Genomic DNA, 17,145 nt, shown 5'->3' on the forward strand with positions numbered 1-17,145 from the left:
GCTATCCCACTGGACAGCCTCAAGTATGTGAGCAGTTCAAGGGATGTGCCTAGAACTAGAAATAGCATCTTTGGCTGCGAAAAGTTCACGTATAAAAAAGCAAGTCAAAGTCTCTTCATTGAGGGAAAAGTTACTTGCTTGAGGAGGAAATTAGTGCTTTCTGGCCATGAGGCAGCTTTTTCACACACCGGTCTTTTAAAACATGTCTCCATTTTATGTAAACAATGAGTCTTGGAACACTACATCAGAAACTAATGATGTATTGTATGGTGACTAAAATAACACAATAAAAAAATAATAATGTAAAAAGTAAAATAAAACATGTCTCAGTGAAACCAACCCCTCTATGGTCCCATGGCAGCAAGGGAAAACGTCCACACGCTTTCCTAGAATTAATAAGGAACTTGTTCCAATGTGTGTGGCTCCCTTAACTCTTCATAGTAATACATATTACCTCCAGTAAGAACCGTGGGCTTTCAGGCATGAATGTGAGGGCCACCACCGAGGAGACACAGGGGAGCGCACAGACTATCACGAACACACGCCAACTGTGGAACTGGTAAGCTGACCCCATGCTGAAGCTCCATCCTAGAAAAGCAAGAACAGAAGAGTGAAGGAGAGCGCCTCTCAGATGGCCTGCTGGGAAAGCGAGGACCCTTCCCCTAATCACTGTGGGTGTCTACATGGCAAATGTATTGTTAAGTCTTGAGCCAATCTGAGCATTAGCCACAGTGACCAACTCAACTTTACAAACACCAATAGCAGTGGTGAGAGAAAGAAACCAAAGGGGTCAGGGCTTAAGTATGGGGGTACATGTGTGTTTCTGTACAACCAAATTCCAAAGGCCATGATAAACTAATTTGGAATACTTTTTCCAACAGACCCCTGTGCTGGAGCATGTTCTGTTTGCTCCTCCTGGTCACTACCCTCCTCCCTCTCCCTGCTGCGGGCCGGGAAATGGACTGCTATGGGGCCATCAACTGGCTCCCTTGTGCGTTGGCTTCCACTGGGTCTGGGAGGGTGGGAGCAGCGTTCAGGGTATTTCCTTCCCTTGCTTCCTTTCTCCCTTTCCTTGGCTGCGGGGAGATTTGGCATTGGGTATGCCCATCCCCTGGGACCTTCTCCTACAGCCACAGCTCTTATCAGCTTTCAGCAATCCCTTCACCCTGGTGTCCTCTGATGCACAGGTAGGTACAAGACACTCTCCTGCAGCTAGCTCCTAGGTGCTTTATTATTTCCTCTGGGTTTCTTTTCACTGTTTCCAAGTGACTCTTCAGTGATCCCTTGTGAGGGTGTCCTTGGTTTCCTGCCAGCACCCTGACCAGTACTGATTGTTTTGTTTTGTTCTGTTTAAGGACTTTATTTGACACAGAAAGAGACAGCAAGAGAGGGAACACAAGCAGAGGGAGTGGGAAAGGGAGAAGCAGGCTTCCCACTGAGCAGGGAGCCCAATGCGAGGCTTGATCTCAGGACCCTGGGATCATGATCTGAGCAGAAGGCAGCCACTTAACGACTGAGCCACCCAAGCGCCCCTGGGCAGTACAGTTGTGAAGAAATGGCAGGTGTGGTATCTCTCCATATGCACATGTCCTAAAATAGATCAAGATAATTTAATGTTTCTAAATAGTATTTTTACTCTAATAAAAAACAAGCATAATGGGACACAAACAGAAATCTCTTTAAGAACTAAAAGGAAAATCTGCTGAGAATAACCAGGAATCCCACTGCCATAGTCCCCTAGTTATAGCTAAGTATAAGAAGTAAATAAAAGCTGAAATGAAATAACAAGTAAAAAATAACTTTAATAAAATTTAAATAACAGTAGGTAAAAAAAAGAACTAAAAGGAAGCTGATATTTGCATGAATATAAAATGAATGATGGCTAAATTCAAACACGATTCTAAATGAGAAATAATGAGGGATATAAAATCTAATTAAAAACAGAGAGGAAATGTATAGAGATATAGATGAATTACATGAGGCAACATTTCAGTTTTTGGCAATACTTGGCATTTAGAAGGCGTTCTGTGACCAAAAGTCAGGTATTTTATACCCCATCCCCAGGAGAGAAGTGTACTTATTCATTATTTACCCAGAAACCAAGTGTGATTCTGAGGCTGATGTAACTTTCTCAGGGCCACCAAGCCACAGCATCTTCTCTACCAGGATCTGAGGCAGAGTCATATACCACACCCAGCCTCGTGTCCACGCACACTTGCTCATAAACACAGAATTTGTTGACAAATGACATAAATGTCAATGACACACTACATCAATCCTAGATTAATAAACATTTTCTGGGAATTTAATACATGAGGGTTATGTGAATTGGTAAATTAACCACATCATGAACTTTAGAAGGGGATGTCTCCTCACAGGGTTTTATGTAGCAGGAGTTCCAAAGTCCCAAATCCCCAAAACACAGAAAAAAAAATTGATGGAACAGAGAAAACATGCCTTGTTCACTTCACATTTGATCAGAAAGTCTGTTTCAAAGAATATCTTCTTTTTTTTTTTAAGATTTTATTTATTTGACAGAGAGAGAATGCAAGCAGGGAGAGAGGGGGAGGGAGAAGCAGGCTCCCCGCTGAGCAGGGAGCCCGATGCAGGGCTCAATCCCAGGACCCTTGGATCATGACCTGAGCCAAAGGCAGATGCTTAACTGACTGAGCCATCCAGGCGCCCAAGAATATCTTTTTAAAAAGCTCTAGGTCCTATTATTTGACATGCTGGATAAAGAAGAAAAGTTTTGGGTGTGGAGTGAAGCAAATGCAAAGCTAAGCACAGGACGACATCACACCAGTGGGTGGAGCTGAAAACTTCTGGAACTAGAATAGGGCTGCCTCCTTGCCCAAAGATGACCGCATGCCCAGACCTGGGACTACGTTACCCTATATGGCAAAGGGACCTTGTAGGGGGCATTCAGTTAAGGCTCTTGAGGTAGACTGATTACGTCACAGAGCGGGGCCTGACCTACAGAAGCAGAAGAGCCTTTTTGTAAGAGAAAGGGAGAGGAGGAGATGTGGCGAGGGAAGTCAGGGGTCAGCTCGGAGAGAGATCTGAGGGTGCTGCAGTGCAGGCTATGAAGAAGTAGCCAGAGCCACAGGCAAGCAATGTAGGTGGCTTGCGGAAGCTGGAAAAGGTGAGGGCTGTCTTCTCCGCTCCCACCCCCAGAAGCCCCACCAACTCATTTAGACTTCCGACCTCCAGAATTTTAGGGTAACAACCTTATGTGGTCTAAAACCAGTCAGTTTGTAGTGATTCCTTACATCAGCTTTAAGAAAGCCGCAGAGCTCTCTGTAGTTACAGCTCTGCTGCTTACACGATTGAAAGCAATTATATTGGAGAATCTCAGCTCTTCTCTACGAAACCTCAGGCTCCTGGCTTTTGCCTGGACTTCTCCCCAGGCCTCACCTAGAACTTCCTTCTCCTTTCTGAAAGCTGGTCTTAGGAATACTGCCCTTCACTCTCACTATTCCCGAACATCACATCAGTGGGGGAAGAGACTGAGTGCAATGTGATTCTATTTGAGCAGTTTTCAGCCCACGGAGGACACTGAACTACAAATAGAATCTAATCCCGGAGGAGAGCTAACTGGTCAGAGTCCCCAACTCCCCAACTCAAAATGCATTTTCTTCAGGGGTATCATCTTCTGTCCAGCAGCTTAAGATTAGCTTGATCGTTGCGGCTCACACCCTTCTGTATTTCATTAGCCGTGAAGTGGGTCTCGGGCCCCTGCTTCGTGTGTGCGTGTGCACACGCACTGTGTTCTTGCTTTATATAAAGGGGGTATGTGCCTCCCCAGCCTCCAAAACTCTGTTGTACCCCTTTTTTGGTCTCTCTTCAAATCCCTAGCAGTCTGTTCTACTTCTTGCACTTGACCCCCACCCTACTGCTTTCTTCGAGAACACAAACACAGAGAGAACGGCATACCTTCCATCTTCGCAAAGCTCCTGAATCTCCCCATCCACCTGCACCGGTCTGTACCCTCCGTCTTCCCTCAGGAGCATTGGCAGTTGGTCTGTTGTAACCAATCCAAGGCCAGTCTGTCTCATGACTCCTCCTCCTCTCTCTCAAGGACAGAACGATAATCGCCTGTCCCTCCTCTCTGGCCCTCCTCATGGTGTTCTCTCATCTTACTTGACGGGTCATTCCATCAGCACACCCATCTCCACCATCTAAGAAAAAACCCTACCTTGACCCCCACAGGCCTCTCTGGTTGCACTGCTACTCCTCTGTCCCCATTCTCAAAGAACGGTCTAGAGCAACTGTCTCCACTTTCTCACCGCAAATGGGCTTCTGCCCCTAAAACCACAGAAGCTGTGCCAGTCAAGGTCATCTGTCTTGCCAAATCTAACAGGCACTTCTCTGTCCTCTTCTTATTCGAGCTGTCTAAATCATTCCATATAGCCGGTCATTTTCTTCTCTTTGAAGAACTTTTCCCCTTGTCTTCCTCATCACTACATGTGCTAGTTTCTTTCCCAGCTCACTGGCTTTCCTTCCATTTCTTTATGTGACTCTTTCTTTAACTAGCTCTCCCAAGTCAGTGTATCCTAAATATTGATTGTCAGTCCTGTTCTCTGGAGCCAGGTGCTCTCTAGGCAGACTCATGTATTTCCATGACTTTAAGCACCACCTATAGGCCATGATCTCTGAAACATAGCCTCTTCTCTTTCTAGAGCTCCAGAAACCCATCTCCACCTACCTATTCACATCATCACAGAGGTGTCTAATGGGCATCTCGGAGTTACTGTGTCCAAAATGGAACTTCTGATTTCTCGCTCTGCTACCAAAGAAAACTCTCACATTTCCTTCAATGTTCCTGTTTTGGCAAATGACACACTGCCAGCCACTCAGATAGTCATGCCAAAAACCAAGACCTCATCCTCGATTCCTCTTTTCCCCTCACCACACTCAAGGTCCAATCTCTCTGCAAGCTCCTTCTTTCCAACAGAACTCAAAGCCACCTACTTCTCCTCATCTCCCTGGCACCACCAAGCCCCTCGTCGACAGCGTTGTACCCCTGACCTATAGCAGAAGCTTCACTCTCCTTTCCCTGGCCCCCCACCCCAGTTTACCACAGGCCACTCCCCCAACAGCAGCCAGACGTACTCTTTTAAAACATCAGTAAGAGGGGGCGCCTGACTGGCTCAGTCAGTAGAGCACGCGATTTGTAATCTCAGGGTCATGATTTCAAGCCCCACATTAGGTGTAGAGATTATTTCAACAAAATTGAGGGGTACCTGCCTGGCCTAGTTGGAAGAGCATGTGACTCTTGATCCTGGGGTTGTGAGTTCGAGCCCCACATTGGGTGTAAAGATCACTAAAAAGAAATAAACTAAACTGTCAACAAAAGCACTTCATTCTACTGCTTAAAAGCGTTCAATGAGGGGTGCCTGGGTGGCTCAGTGGGTTAAAGCCTCTGCCTTCGGCTCAGGTCATGATCTCAGGGTCCTGGGATCGAGCCCCACATCGGGTTCTTCCTCTCTCTCTCACTGCCTGCCTCTCTGCTTACTTGTGATCTCTGTCAAATAAATAAATAAAATCTTAAAAAAAAAAAGTGTTCAATGGCTCCCAAGACGTTTGGACGGAATCCAAATGCCTTACCATGGTCTGTGGAGCCAACAGAAACAGATCCCTAGCTATTTACCTGAGCTCACCTTCTGCTGCTCCCCTTGCCCTCTTGCTCAGGCCCTACCTACCGGCTCACAGTTCTTTGAACATTCAAAGCTTAATTTCATCTTAGGGGCATTTGTTCTATTTTAGTTGTCTTTTCTATGAGGTTTGAAAGTGAGAGTGTCTTTCAGGCCATCTCATCCCCATTGTAGTTCCCTTAGAGTCTTTGCATTTGCTATTTTCCCTCCCAGGACTGCTCCGTATATGTTGATATTTGCATATGTTTTGCATATCTTGATACCTCCTTCCCACCTTCCCATAGGTTTAAGGTTATCTCTTCAGAGAAGCCAAACCCTCAATCCCACTCTCTGTCACCAAGGCCTGTCTTATTGTTTCCACAGCATTTACTGCTATCCAAACCCATCAACTGCATTGATTTGGTGACATGTTTTCTCTCTGTCCCTCTCCCCACCGGAGAGTAGGAACTCTGTTTTTGTTACTCACCAATATAGTCTCAGTGACTATAGCAAGTGCCATATATTCTTCTGGGAGTATATGAACATGCGCCAGATCACTGAGGCTGGAAGCCTCGTTTTCTTCTGATGTCTTTTACATTCACACTTAACAGCAAAACAACCTTGACTTACTTTACTAAATTAAATTAGTAATTCGTATATCATAAAATTTATTACCTTTTCAGGTATTCAGTTCTAGGAGTTGGAGAAATGCACAGTCACGAGGACGCCATCATTATCAAGAGGCAGATCAGGTCCATCAGCCCAAAACATTCCTTCCCACTGCCCTTTAGCCATCAACCTTGTCTACCACTGGTCTTTTCTCTGTCCCTACAGTTTTGCCTTTTCCAGAATGTCATCTAAGTGAAATCCTAATATGGCTTGATAGACTTAGAATAATGAATCCATGCAGACTGTTCCACTTATCAATAGTTTGTTTCTTTTCACGGCTGAGTACAACTGGCTTGTGTGGCTAGTTCGTTCACCTACTCACCAGCTGAAGGACAGTGGATTGTTTCCAGTGTTAGGGGATTATAAATAAAGCAGCTGTCCACATTTCAGTCAGATTTTTTTTGTGTCCCAAAGTTTTCCTTTTATCTTGGATAAACACCAAGGAGTAGGCTACTTGAGTCATAGGATAAGTTTATGTTTAGTTTTAGAAGAAATTGCCAAACTATTTTCCACAATGGCTGTATCTTTTTACATTCTCCTTGGTAGTGTGGGAGGCTTTTAGCTGCTTCAGACCCTTCCTACCACTGTTTTGGCAGTTTAAGATTTTGTTTTGTTTTTCCCCAGCCATTCGAATAGGTATGTAATGGTATTTTGTCATGGTTTTAATTTGCATTTCCCTACTGCCTAGTGATCATCTTAATTTACTTTGCTTATTCATTCATATTTTCATTGAGTACCTATATATGCTAGTCACAATGCTCTACAATGTGGAGGCCAGTTAAGACTTCTCTTCCGCACTAGGATTTCTAGTCTAGGAGAAGAGGTGAATTAGTTAACAGACACAACAAACAGTCCCACACATGCTGGAACAGCTTATGAAGAGAGTGTGGTGGGGTACAGAAGAGGCAGAGGTATCTATCTCAAAGAGTATTTTCTCCAGAGCCCTAGCGAAATTTCTTTTCTGATTTGTGTCCTGAACAAAGAGCTAATTCTTAAGTTCCTAACACTCAAGTTAGAGCTACAATTCAAATCAATATTTAAGAAGTAGATGAGAGTAGCCAAGACAGGTTGTGCCACACCTGGTCCCTAACCTTTTCCTTCTAACCCTTCTAACCCTCTCACCTGGAGAAAGGGAGGACAGTCCTCGAGTGGGAGGAGGGAGTCCTGGAAAGGGAGACCAATGCCACTCCCCATTTAGGACATGGCTCCTGGGAAAGGGGGTCAAAGACTGATGGATGATATTCTGTGGCCCAGATGAGGGACAGACTCAGTGACAGTCCTGAGAAATGGCCCTGCAGATGCTCTGATGATGCTCTGATAAACCATTACCTGGATCCAAAAATGAACAAAAGAATGAAGTGGACACCATAACTGTTCAGCCATGGATTCCTAGGTCCCCTCCCCATTTCGATTTCAGTATGGCTTACATTTGAATTTGAGAATGACAGAAAACCTAAACCACCAACATCAAGAAGCAGGGAGACATCAACAGGAGTGAAGGGCCAGCAAATGAAACCACATGCAACCAGGAAAGTGGGTTGTTGCATCTGGATACTCATCTGCACTTAGAAAAATGGATCATCTTAAATGAGCCCTCTGTTGGCGCTGCACCTTTCTTGTCTTAAAAAAAAAAAAAAAAAATTGATTCTTGTGTGGGTGGTGGTTCTAAATGTCTTTTGGACTTTGTTTTTAAAAAAAAAATACCCATTAAAATGTCATACTGAGAGATTTATCTACATATAATGTAAATTCCACACAAGGAAGGACCTCAGTTAGGGTATTACAGAAAGCAGTTCCAGCACAGTGCTCATCAGCGTGGCGCTAATAAGAGCATTACATGTCTTGCATAATAATCAAGGCCATTTACAAGCCTTGAGCCAATGTGCTGGAGGACTGCGGAAACCAGCTGCCTCCCCAGTTGCATGACTGTCTGAAATTTTTCAGGGAGCCAAGGCAGAAGTATGTGATGCATGTGGAAGAAGAATGCTGGCTTTCGTGCTCTTTTGCGGGGCTTAGTGGCTGATGCAGTCGTGAATGAGCACCTACTTTACCGATCTATATTTGGGCACCAGTTTTGTGATATTTGTGGGACACAGTCTTTGGTAAGAAGGCAGATTTTCTTTTTTTAAGATTTATTTATTTATTTGAGAGAGAGAGTCAGAGAGAGAGAGAGAGCACCAGCAGGGGTGAGAGGGAGAAGCAGACTCCCCACTGAGCCGGGACCCCGACATGGGACTCTCCAGGAGCCCCCCAAAAGACAGATTTTAAGTGTGAGACACAGATTCAATGTTATTAAACCATTAGCAATCAGTATTAATAACAAATAAATCTATGTGAGATGAGTTTTTAGTAGCTAAGATGTAAATCGCTTGTATTTGTCAGTGACAACCAAAATTCTCTTTGGAAAAGCAGCTCAAAATCCATTTTCTCAAGTGGCAACACACTTAGGAAGGGAACAAGATCAGATAAACTTCTGATTTTATTCTTACAGAAATAAAATTTTATCCCCTCAACAGGTCACTGGTTTACAAAATAAATACTATCTAATCAATGTGAAACATTAATGCTTGGCTAGAAACTCAGGTTGTCCTGGATCTAATGCCATCTGTGACTTCAGAACCAGCCGGACAGTCCCTGATGCTGATAGCAGAGATTTTCACCTCCTCCTCATTTGCTAAAAAAATAAAATAAATAAAAATTAAAAAATAAAAAGATAAAATAAATAAATAAACAAAATAAAAAATAAAAATAAAAATAAGAGAAAGAAGCCAGGATGAGGGGAAAACTTAAATCAACTATGATATAGCCATGCAAAAGCACACCGTGGAACTACTGGCAAAGAATGGGATTGATCTTTCTGAACTGATCAGGGAAATGTCCAAGTTACACTGCTTGCTCAGTAAAAAAGTTCCTTTCTTCTCTTTTAACTATTTTATTATGGCTATTTTAAATGGCTACTCAGGGTATAGAGTGGGTACTAGCAGGGGACTTTCACTTTTGGCATTATTTGTTTGAGTATTCTATAACCTTTGTATACTATTTAATGAAAAGGGGGGGAAAAACTTTTTGAAGAGTTGTAAGCCTTTGATTTTTCTCCAGTACAAGGTGTGATGGGAAGAAAGGATAAGGAAAGTGGGATGATAATTTTGATACTATGCAGTCTCCGTACAATTCTCAGAACTAAACTAATGTTCATTCCGATTGCGATGAATCTGAACATTGACACTACAGTGCTCATTGATGGTTAGCTGTGAGAAAGCACCAGAGATTTCCCTGGCGTCTCCAGGTCTCAAAGAAAACAGTATTCACAGACCTTTGATCTTTAAACTGGTCACTCTAGTCATAGGCTGATTTTGGATTCCTGGGGGCAGAGGCCAGTTGCATTTTGAACCGATTATGTAGCAGGACTGCTGACACTGGCACACAAAGCAATCACAATTTTAAAAAAATGGCAGGGGGGTGCCTGGGTGGTTCAGTCGGTTAAGTATCCAACTCATGAGTTTGGCTCAGGTCATGATCTCAGGGTTGTGAGATCCAGTCTGGTGTTGGGCTATGCACTAAGCGGGAAGTCTGCCCTCTCTTTTTCCTCTGGCCCTCTGTGTTCTCTCTCTCTCTCCCAATAAATAAATCTTTAAAAAAAAAAAAAAAAGGTTGGCAGGGATCTGCCCGCAGCACATAACCATACCTCTAAAAAGTGAGAGTCAATTCCACTGGAGTTATACACCCCAGGGAAAGGGCCCAAGGGTCCAAGTCCACATAGGTGCGGGAGGCATCTGTCTCTAAGAGCAGGCCCAAGCAACCAGCTCATCTTTCCTGCTAGTTTCTCTCTTTCTGTCTCTGAGCTCTGGTCCTACCATTGGGAATGCAGAGTGAGTGATCAACAGCAGACGGAAGTCACGTTATACCCCTGGTTCCTGAGTGTGACTTGTCATCCTAACCATGCTTTCAAAGAAGCAAACTTCCTAGTGGCTTTTGAAAGTCAGAAATTCATGGGCTTATTCTTCAAGATTATTTTTTCTGGATTGTCTTCTGTGAGGGCTTCAAATATGGAGAGAGTGAATAAGAGTGCTTTTCCAGAAAGAGTTCCTGGTGCAAACATGAATGACTCATTCAAGCATGGTGCTTCCCAAGCTCCACTGGAAGAAAGAGTCTAAGGGTTTGAAGAAAGCGGATAGCATAAGAAGTATGTATATGTGTTTCGGTTTTCAACAAAGATCCTTTGGGATTTTCTTTTTTAGACAGACACTAGTATAACATTAGTATTATGATAATGTAGGTAAATTAAAATTTTATCAAAGATTTTATGTAACTATATACTATAGTAGCCTATAGAATTGGTAAATTTTGACCACATACAAATGAAGCTTATATCATAAGTGTATAAAAAGGCAGCTCATTACTTTGTAACTACACATTTTATATACTTACACTTATTATCTTATAGCATATATAGGGACACATTGACTTTCCTTTTCTATCCTACATAAATATTTACTTAAAAACAACTGTGTATGTTTGCAGGTTTATATAAAGCTTTTTTTTTTTTTTTTTTTTTGACAGAGAGAGAGATTACAATTAGGCAGAGAGAGAGGGGGAAGCAGGCTCCCTGCTGAGCAGAGAGCCCGATGTGGGGTTCGATCTCAGGATCATGACCTGAGCCAAAGGCAGAGGCTTAAACCACTAAGCCACCCAGGTGTCCCATTGCAGGTTTACATTAATATGTAAACTCTTGCATAAGCTAATGCCCTGGCTTAGGAAACTGAAAAGCAAACATAACTAAATATTAAGAATTCTTCCAACAGGTAGAAAGTTGGATTAACAGACTCTAAAGCTCTAAATTCCTCTCTGATTCTAAGACCTTATGTCTGGAACAGATGAAGCCATCAGAAATTCTCTCTGGAGAATAGGTCTATGATAAGAAATGGAGCCCTTTCAGAACTTAACAAAATAAAACTAAACAAACTTGTGAACTGCCATTAGTTCTGACAAATGCCCAAAGGTTGAGAAAGGACTCGCGGCAAAATAACGATATTTGTTCTGTATATTAGCAACCCAGTCGATCTGCTTTTAAAGTAGCTGTCCTTAGAATACCGTTCAGTTATTTTTTAACTGAAGTAAACACACAATGTTCTATACATTAGTTTCAGGTGTGCAACATAGTGATTTGACAAGTTTTGCTAGTTACGCTGTGCTCACAAGCATGGCTGCCATCTGTCACCATACTCTAACAATACCACTGACTCTGCTCCTGTGCTGTCCCTTTTATCCCCATGATGTATTCATTTGCTATCTGGAAGCCTGTATTTCCCTCTTCCTGCAACTGTTTTGCCCATCCCTGCTCTCCCTTCCCCTTTGGCAACCATTAGTTTGTTCCCGGGATTTAAGAGTTTCTGTTTTTCATTGATTTTTCAGATGACACATATATGAAATCATGTGGGACTTGTATTTTTCTGACTTATTTTACTTAGCATAATGCCCTTTAGGTTCATCCATGTTGTTGCAAATGGTACAATCTCATTCTTTTTTATGGTGGAGTAATTTTCCATTGGATGGATAGACCACATCTTCATCCATTCATCTGTCACTGCACACTTGGGTTGTTTCCGTATCTTGGCTGTTGCAGATAATGCTGCAATAAATACAGGGGTGCACCTATCTTTTTGAATCGATGTTTTCATTTTCTTTGGTAAATACCCCATGTTGGAATTACTGGATACGACATTTCTATTTTTTAGTTTTGGGGAGATCTCCATATTATTTTCCACAGTGACTGTATCATTTTTACATGCACCAATAGTACACAAGGGTTCTTTTTCCTCCACATCCTCGCCAACACTTGTTATTTCTTGTCTTTTTGATACTAACCATTCTGACAGAAGTGAGGTGGTATCCCATTGTGGTTTCGATTTGTATTTCCCTGATGATGGGTGATGTTGAGGGTCTTTTCACATGTCTGTTGGCCATCTGTATGTCTTTTTGGGAAAAACATCTCTTTAGGTCCTCTGCCCATTTCTTTTTATTATTATTACTATTTTTTTAAAGATTTTATTTATTTATTTATTTGACAGACAGAGATCACAAGTAGGCAGAGAGGCAGGCAGAGAGAGAGGAGAAAGCAGGCTCCCCACAGAGCAGACAGCCCAATATGGGGCTTGGTCCCAGGACCCTGGGATCATGACCTGAGCCAAAGGCAGAGGCTTTAACCCACTGAGCCACTCAGGCACCCCTTATTTTTGGTTTTGAGCTGTGTAAGTTCTCCATATATTTTGGATATTAATTTCTTATTAGATATATCATTTGTAAATATCTCCTCCCATTTAGCAGGTTTCTTTTTTATTTTATTGACAGTTTCCTTTACTATGCAAAACCATTTTATTTTGCTTTTATATTTGTTTCCCTTGGCTCAGAAAACCTATCTAGAAAAATCCTTCTATGCTCCATGACAAAGAGATTACTGTCTATGTTTTCTTCCAGGAGTTTTTATGGTTTCAGGTCTCCTTGTTGGGTCTTTAATCCATTTTGAGTTTATTTTTGTATATGGTGTAAGTAAAATACTTTTTTCCCCCCCTAAACAGTTCTCTGTATAACTTCATGGCTCCTATTTTATTCCAGATCAGGATTTCTTTTTGTTCTTTGCATATGGCCTCAGCAAGATCTCACTCATGATCAACAAAAGCTCTCTATCTATTCCCTAAAGATTCTCAATGATATGACACAAAAATACTAATGGAAACCATTTTTAGGTGAAAGTTATTTCCCCAGGGTGGGGATAAAGAGAGGGCCATAATATTTCCTGTGTTATGACAACAGAGGTCAGCCCGAGTGCTCTTTGTGGCTGATGCCAAAGGTCACACTCATACGTCTTTGCCAACTGTTGCCCCCTCTACCTGCTCCTTTTTGCTGGCCCCATTTCTTGCCTTGTAGTCTCTGATCCAGAACAAATCATTTAACACTTGACAAGTAAAACAGCTGCTTAGCTCATGATTCAGCCTCAAAATGACCCTTAGAGCTTTGCCATTTATGTCAAAGAAATTCCATTCTAATGGGCTGGGAAATATGTGCAACCACATGACCTGGGAGCTCTGGTTTCTGGGGCTGTGCCTCAAGGAAGGGGACATCGTGGGCCCTTTCCAAGTGCAGTGGACAGCAGTGCAATTCTGGAGACGTCCACCCTCCAAGCCCTGTCACCAGCTGTGGTTCACATGGATCCAGTTTAACACCACACCCTTCACATGGTCTCAGGTTCCTAGCTTACTGACACCAGATCCTTCCTGAAAGGCCCCAGCCCAAGTGGAGGCACTCAACCTTCCTCGTAGCCTTCCACACCAGAAACAGGACAGTCAGCCTCTACTCTTGTCCTTCTCTATGTCCAGCTGGCCACTAAGAAATGTAATCTGCAAATACTTTGGCGTCTTCACCACTCCCCACCCATATCAATTTGGAGAATTCCTAGACTTTATTTTAGTCTTCTATTTACCAAGTAGAGAGAAACGACTTCTGTAAATTCTTTGGGACACACTAAAAGGTAATCACTTCCTCCAGTGAGTTTTCTTGGTATCCTGTGAATTCCCATAGCACTTAAAACAGTGACTGACAGAAAAGCCACAGGAGAGACTGATTTTTTATCTGCAAGTCTGTTCCTTGAAGCCAGGGGCCATGTCTTATTCATCTTCAGTATGAAATATGGCAAAAAGTAGTCACTCGGCAAAAGCTTATTTAATTAACCAATGAAGAACCCACTCCTGGATTCCTTTATGATAAGTTTGCCTAGAACATTTCAAAGTGATTTTCTGAAAACCTATCTATTCCCTAATTTCTAAATTAGGGAATATATAGGAGGGTGTTTGTTTTTGTCTTGTTTTTGTAACTGATATCTAACTTGATTTCCTGGTGGTAAGAGAGTATGCTTGGTGGTTTTTGAGATATGGTGGAACTTGCTTTAGTGCACAGAGTGATCCATTTTTGTTTTTGTTTCCCAGCTTTATTAAGGTATGGCTGACAAATAAAAATTGTATATATTTTAGGTGTACAATGGGATGATCTGATGTGTGCACACCTTGTGAAATGATTGCCACAGATAAGTTAAATAACATATACATCACCTCACCTTTTTTGCAGGGGAGTTGTGGAGGGAAGACTTAAGATCAACCTCTTAGCAAATTTCAAGTATACAATATAGGATTATTAACTCTGGTCACCATGATATATATGGAACTCTAGACATTAGATCCCCAGAAATTATTCACCTTTTCACTGAAAACTGTGCAAGCCTTTGACCCATTTCCCCAGCTTCTAATGGTCTATCTCCCCCGCAGCCAGATAGGAAAGGGGGCTTCCCCTACAGCAATGAATGTATTTTCTCATGGACAAACTTAATATATCCCACACACAAACTGGATTTCGATTTGGAAAAATAAAATTCTCAGGAATTAATAAGCTGGTATTTAACTCAAAGGAACACCTCAGACAATACATCTTTAAAGCCTGTTTCCATTCAGATTGTCTGAAAACAAAACCTAGGAGCCCACATCAGTTCAACAGTTGGCAGAGACCCAATTCACTTCTGCCCATCCTTGATTTATAACCCTGCAGGAGACATACAAATGCTGTTTCTCCTCACTCTCCCCTTCCCTTTTGTTCAAAATGTCAGGCATCTACTCAGAGTTAAATTTCACCTTTGCTCTCTGGAAAGGCTGCCTGCTTGGGTCATTAATCCTGGACCAGAAAGCAGCTCCTCACTGCTACTGACTGTGGAAAGGATTGGTCCTGGCGTATCCCAGGGAATGTTTTTCGAGAGCTGTGGCGCCAGAAAAAATCAAACCCAGAGTGACTGAGTCTGGGACAAATGCAGCAGTTTTTCATTCCCTATCACATTCTGTGGCTGCTGCTGAGGAGAAATGATCTAATAACTCAGGGATCCCATGATAACAAAGCACCAGAGCCCAGGCAGGTGGCTGCTCCCATATAGGAGGCTAGGAAACCAGCTTCAACTGTAATGCTAGTTCCCAGCCCTGAGAGCGTCCCATGTGGGCTCCCTTTCTGCTCAGGACAGTATATCCACTCTGATGACAGTTTTGGTAAAAGGGAGGAAGATTTGAGTACCAGCTGCGACCTCCAAGAGGGACACAGGTGGAGTGGATTCATGGCCTGCAGCATGTTCCCAGAATATTTAGAGCATGCCCACCATTCGCCAGGCATCTCATACATATTTTCTTGGTTAACACATCAACAATCCTGTTCCCCAACTGCCCCCCCACTCCCATAGGGTGAATGGATAATAGGCAGGCCACCAGATTTGATTAAAAAAAAAAAATTTTTTTTTAGTATAAGTATGTCCCATGCAATATTTGAGATATACTTATACTAAAAAATTTATGTGTTTGTTTATGTGAAACTCACAATGAACTAAGAACCCTGGTGTGTGTGTGTGTGTGTGTGTGTGTGTGTGTGTGTGTGTGTGTGTGTTGCTAATTCTGGTAACTATATCCCAGGAGACTTTTGGCAATGTCTGGATACATTTTTGATTGTCATGATCTTACAGGAGGAGTTACTACTGGCATCTAGTGGGCAGAGGCCAGGGATACTGCTAAATAATCTTACAATGCACAGAACAGTTTCTCCACCCCCCAAAGAATTACCCAGTCCAAAATATCAGCAGCACCCTCAACTAGTCACTGGTTGTTACCAGGACTCAAAGTTAACAGGGCTAATGAAGGTAGTTTGAAGCTTGTTTTCAAACAGATATGGGGAAGCAGAGTTTGTGAAGACTTTAGACTTCATTCCTGATGAAGGCGTTTTGTTTAGTATTAGTTTTCATTATAAAGTTATAAGCTCTTTCTGCTATACAACTGATCTATGGGCTTGTCATTTTCCTCCTTAGATACTTTTTAAATGCACCCTGACAAAGGTGGCACATAATACAACAGAGCCAAGAAAGGTTTCTCCCTCATTGGGGTTTTGGCCAAGGCTAGCATTGTCCCTCAAATGCTTTCTGAGAACACCTGCAGCTTATAAGTGGTTATTACCGCCAACAAGGTAATGACCAAATGTTTCCTGCAGGATTTGTATTCTTGTTTCATACGGGCAGGAGAGGTTTCCTCTTCAAATTGCCTGCTAATCTTCAGGAATGGGGAAACAGCATCCTTAGTAAAAGCACCTGGCTTCAACCTCATGTCCCCGCCAGGTTATACCAGTCAAGCTGTGGCAGTCAGGGCTGGAAGGCCCACATGGGGTTCCACAAGACCTATACTGAGGACCTGGGGAAGTGTTCCTCCTCTTCAGGTCCCTCTTGGCTCCAGCCTCCTGGCATCGGTCTCTGGTCTGGTCCGTCACCGTGCCCCAGGATACCATCGTCCAAGTTCATGGGCTTCTTACAGCACTCATGCCCATTCTCTGCACAGCTCACCTGCTGTCCTCACTCTGGCACTTTAGTGGCAATGCAATCACAGGGAAGTATTTAAAATGCAGATTAACGGGGTGCCTGGGTGGCTCAGTGGGTTAAGCCTCTGCCTTCGGCTCAGGTCATGGTCTCAGGGTCCTGGGATCGAGCCCCGCATCGGGCTCTCTGCTCGGCGGGGAGCCTGCTCCCCCACTCTCTCTGCCTGCCTCTCTGCCTCCTTGTGATCGCTGTCAAATAAATAAATAAAATTCTTTAAAAAAAAAAAAAGAAAAGAAAAGAAAATGCACATTACCAGCCTCTGCTCCTGGAAGAATCCACATTTAGGAGCACTGAGGTGGGTCTGAAAACCTGCATCTCCAACAGCAGCCCAGGCAGTTCTCATGCAGGCATTACACCTAAGAAAACCAGCTTCCAGGCTCCCCCATCACCTGGTCTTGGTTGCAA

General features: G+C 42.9%; 1 protein-coding gene across 1 annotated transcript in view; it reads right to left on the reverse strand.

Moving 5' to 3' along the window:
• Positions 1–17,145, reverse strand: part of SV2C (synaptic vesicle glycoprotein 2C) — a gene marked incomplete at both ends in the record, with an annotated part of 159,575 nt that overhangs the window by 32,733 nt on the left and 109,697 nt on the right. Inside the window, one exon of the mRNA XM_080804288.1 lies at positions 455–588. Coding sequence (XP_080660414.1) covers positions 455–588 — 134 coding nt within the window. The remainder of the gene's footprint in view (positions 1–454; positions 589–17,145) is intronic.

Source organism: Martes martes (genome assembly GCF_963455335.1).
Source record: "Martes martes genome assembly, chromosome: 5".
Classification (NCBI taxonomy): Eukaryota; Metazoa; Chordata; class Mammalia; order Carnivora; family Mustelidae; genus Martes; species Martes martes.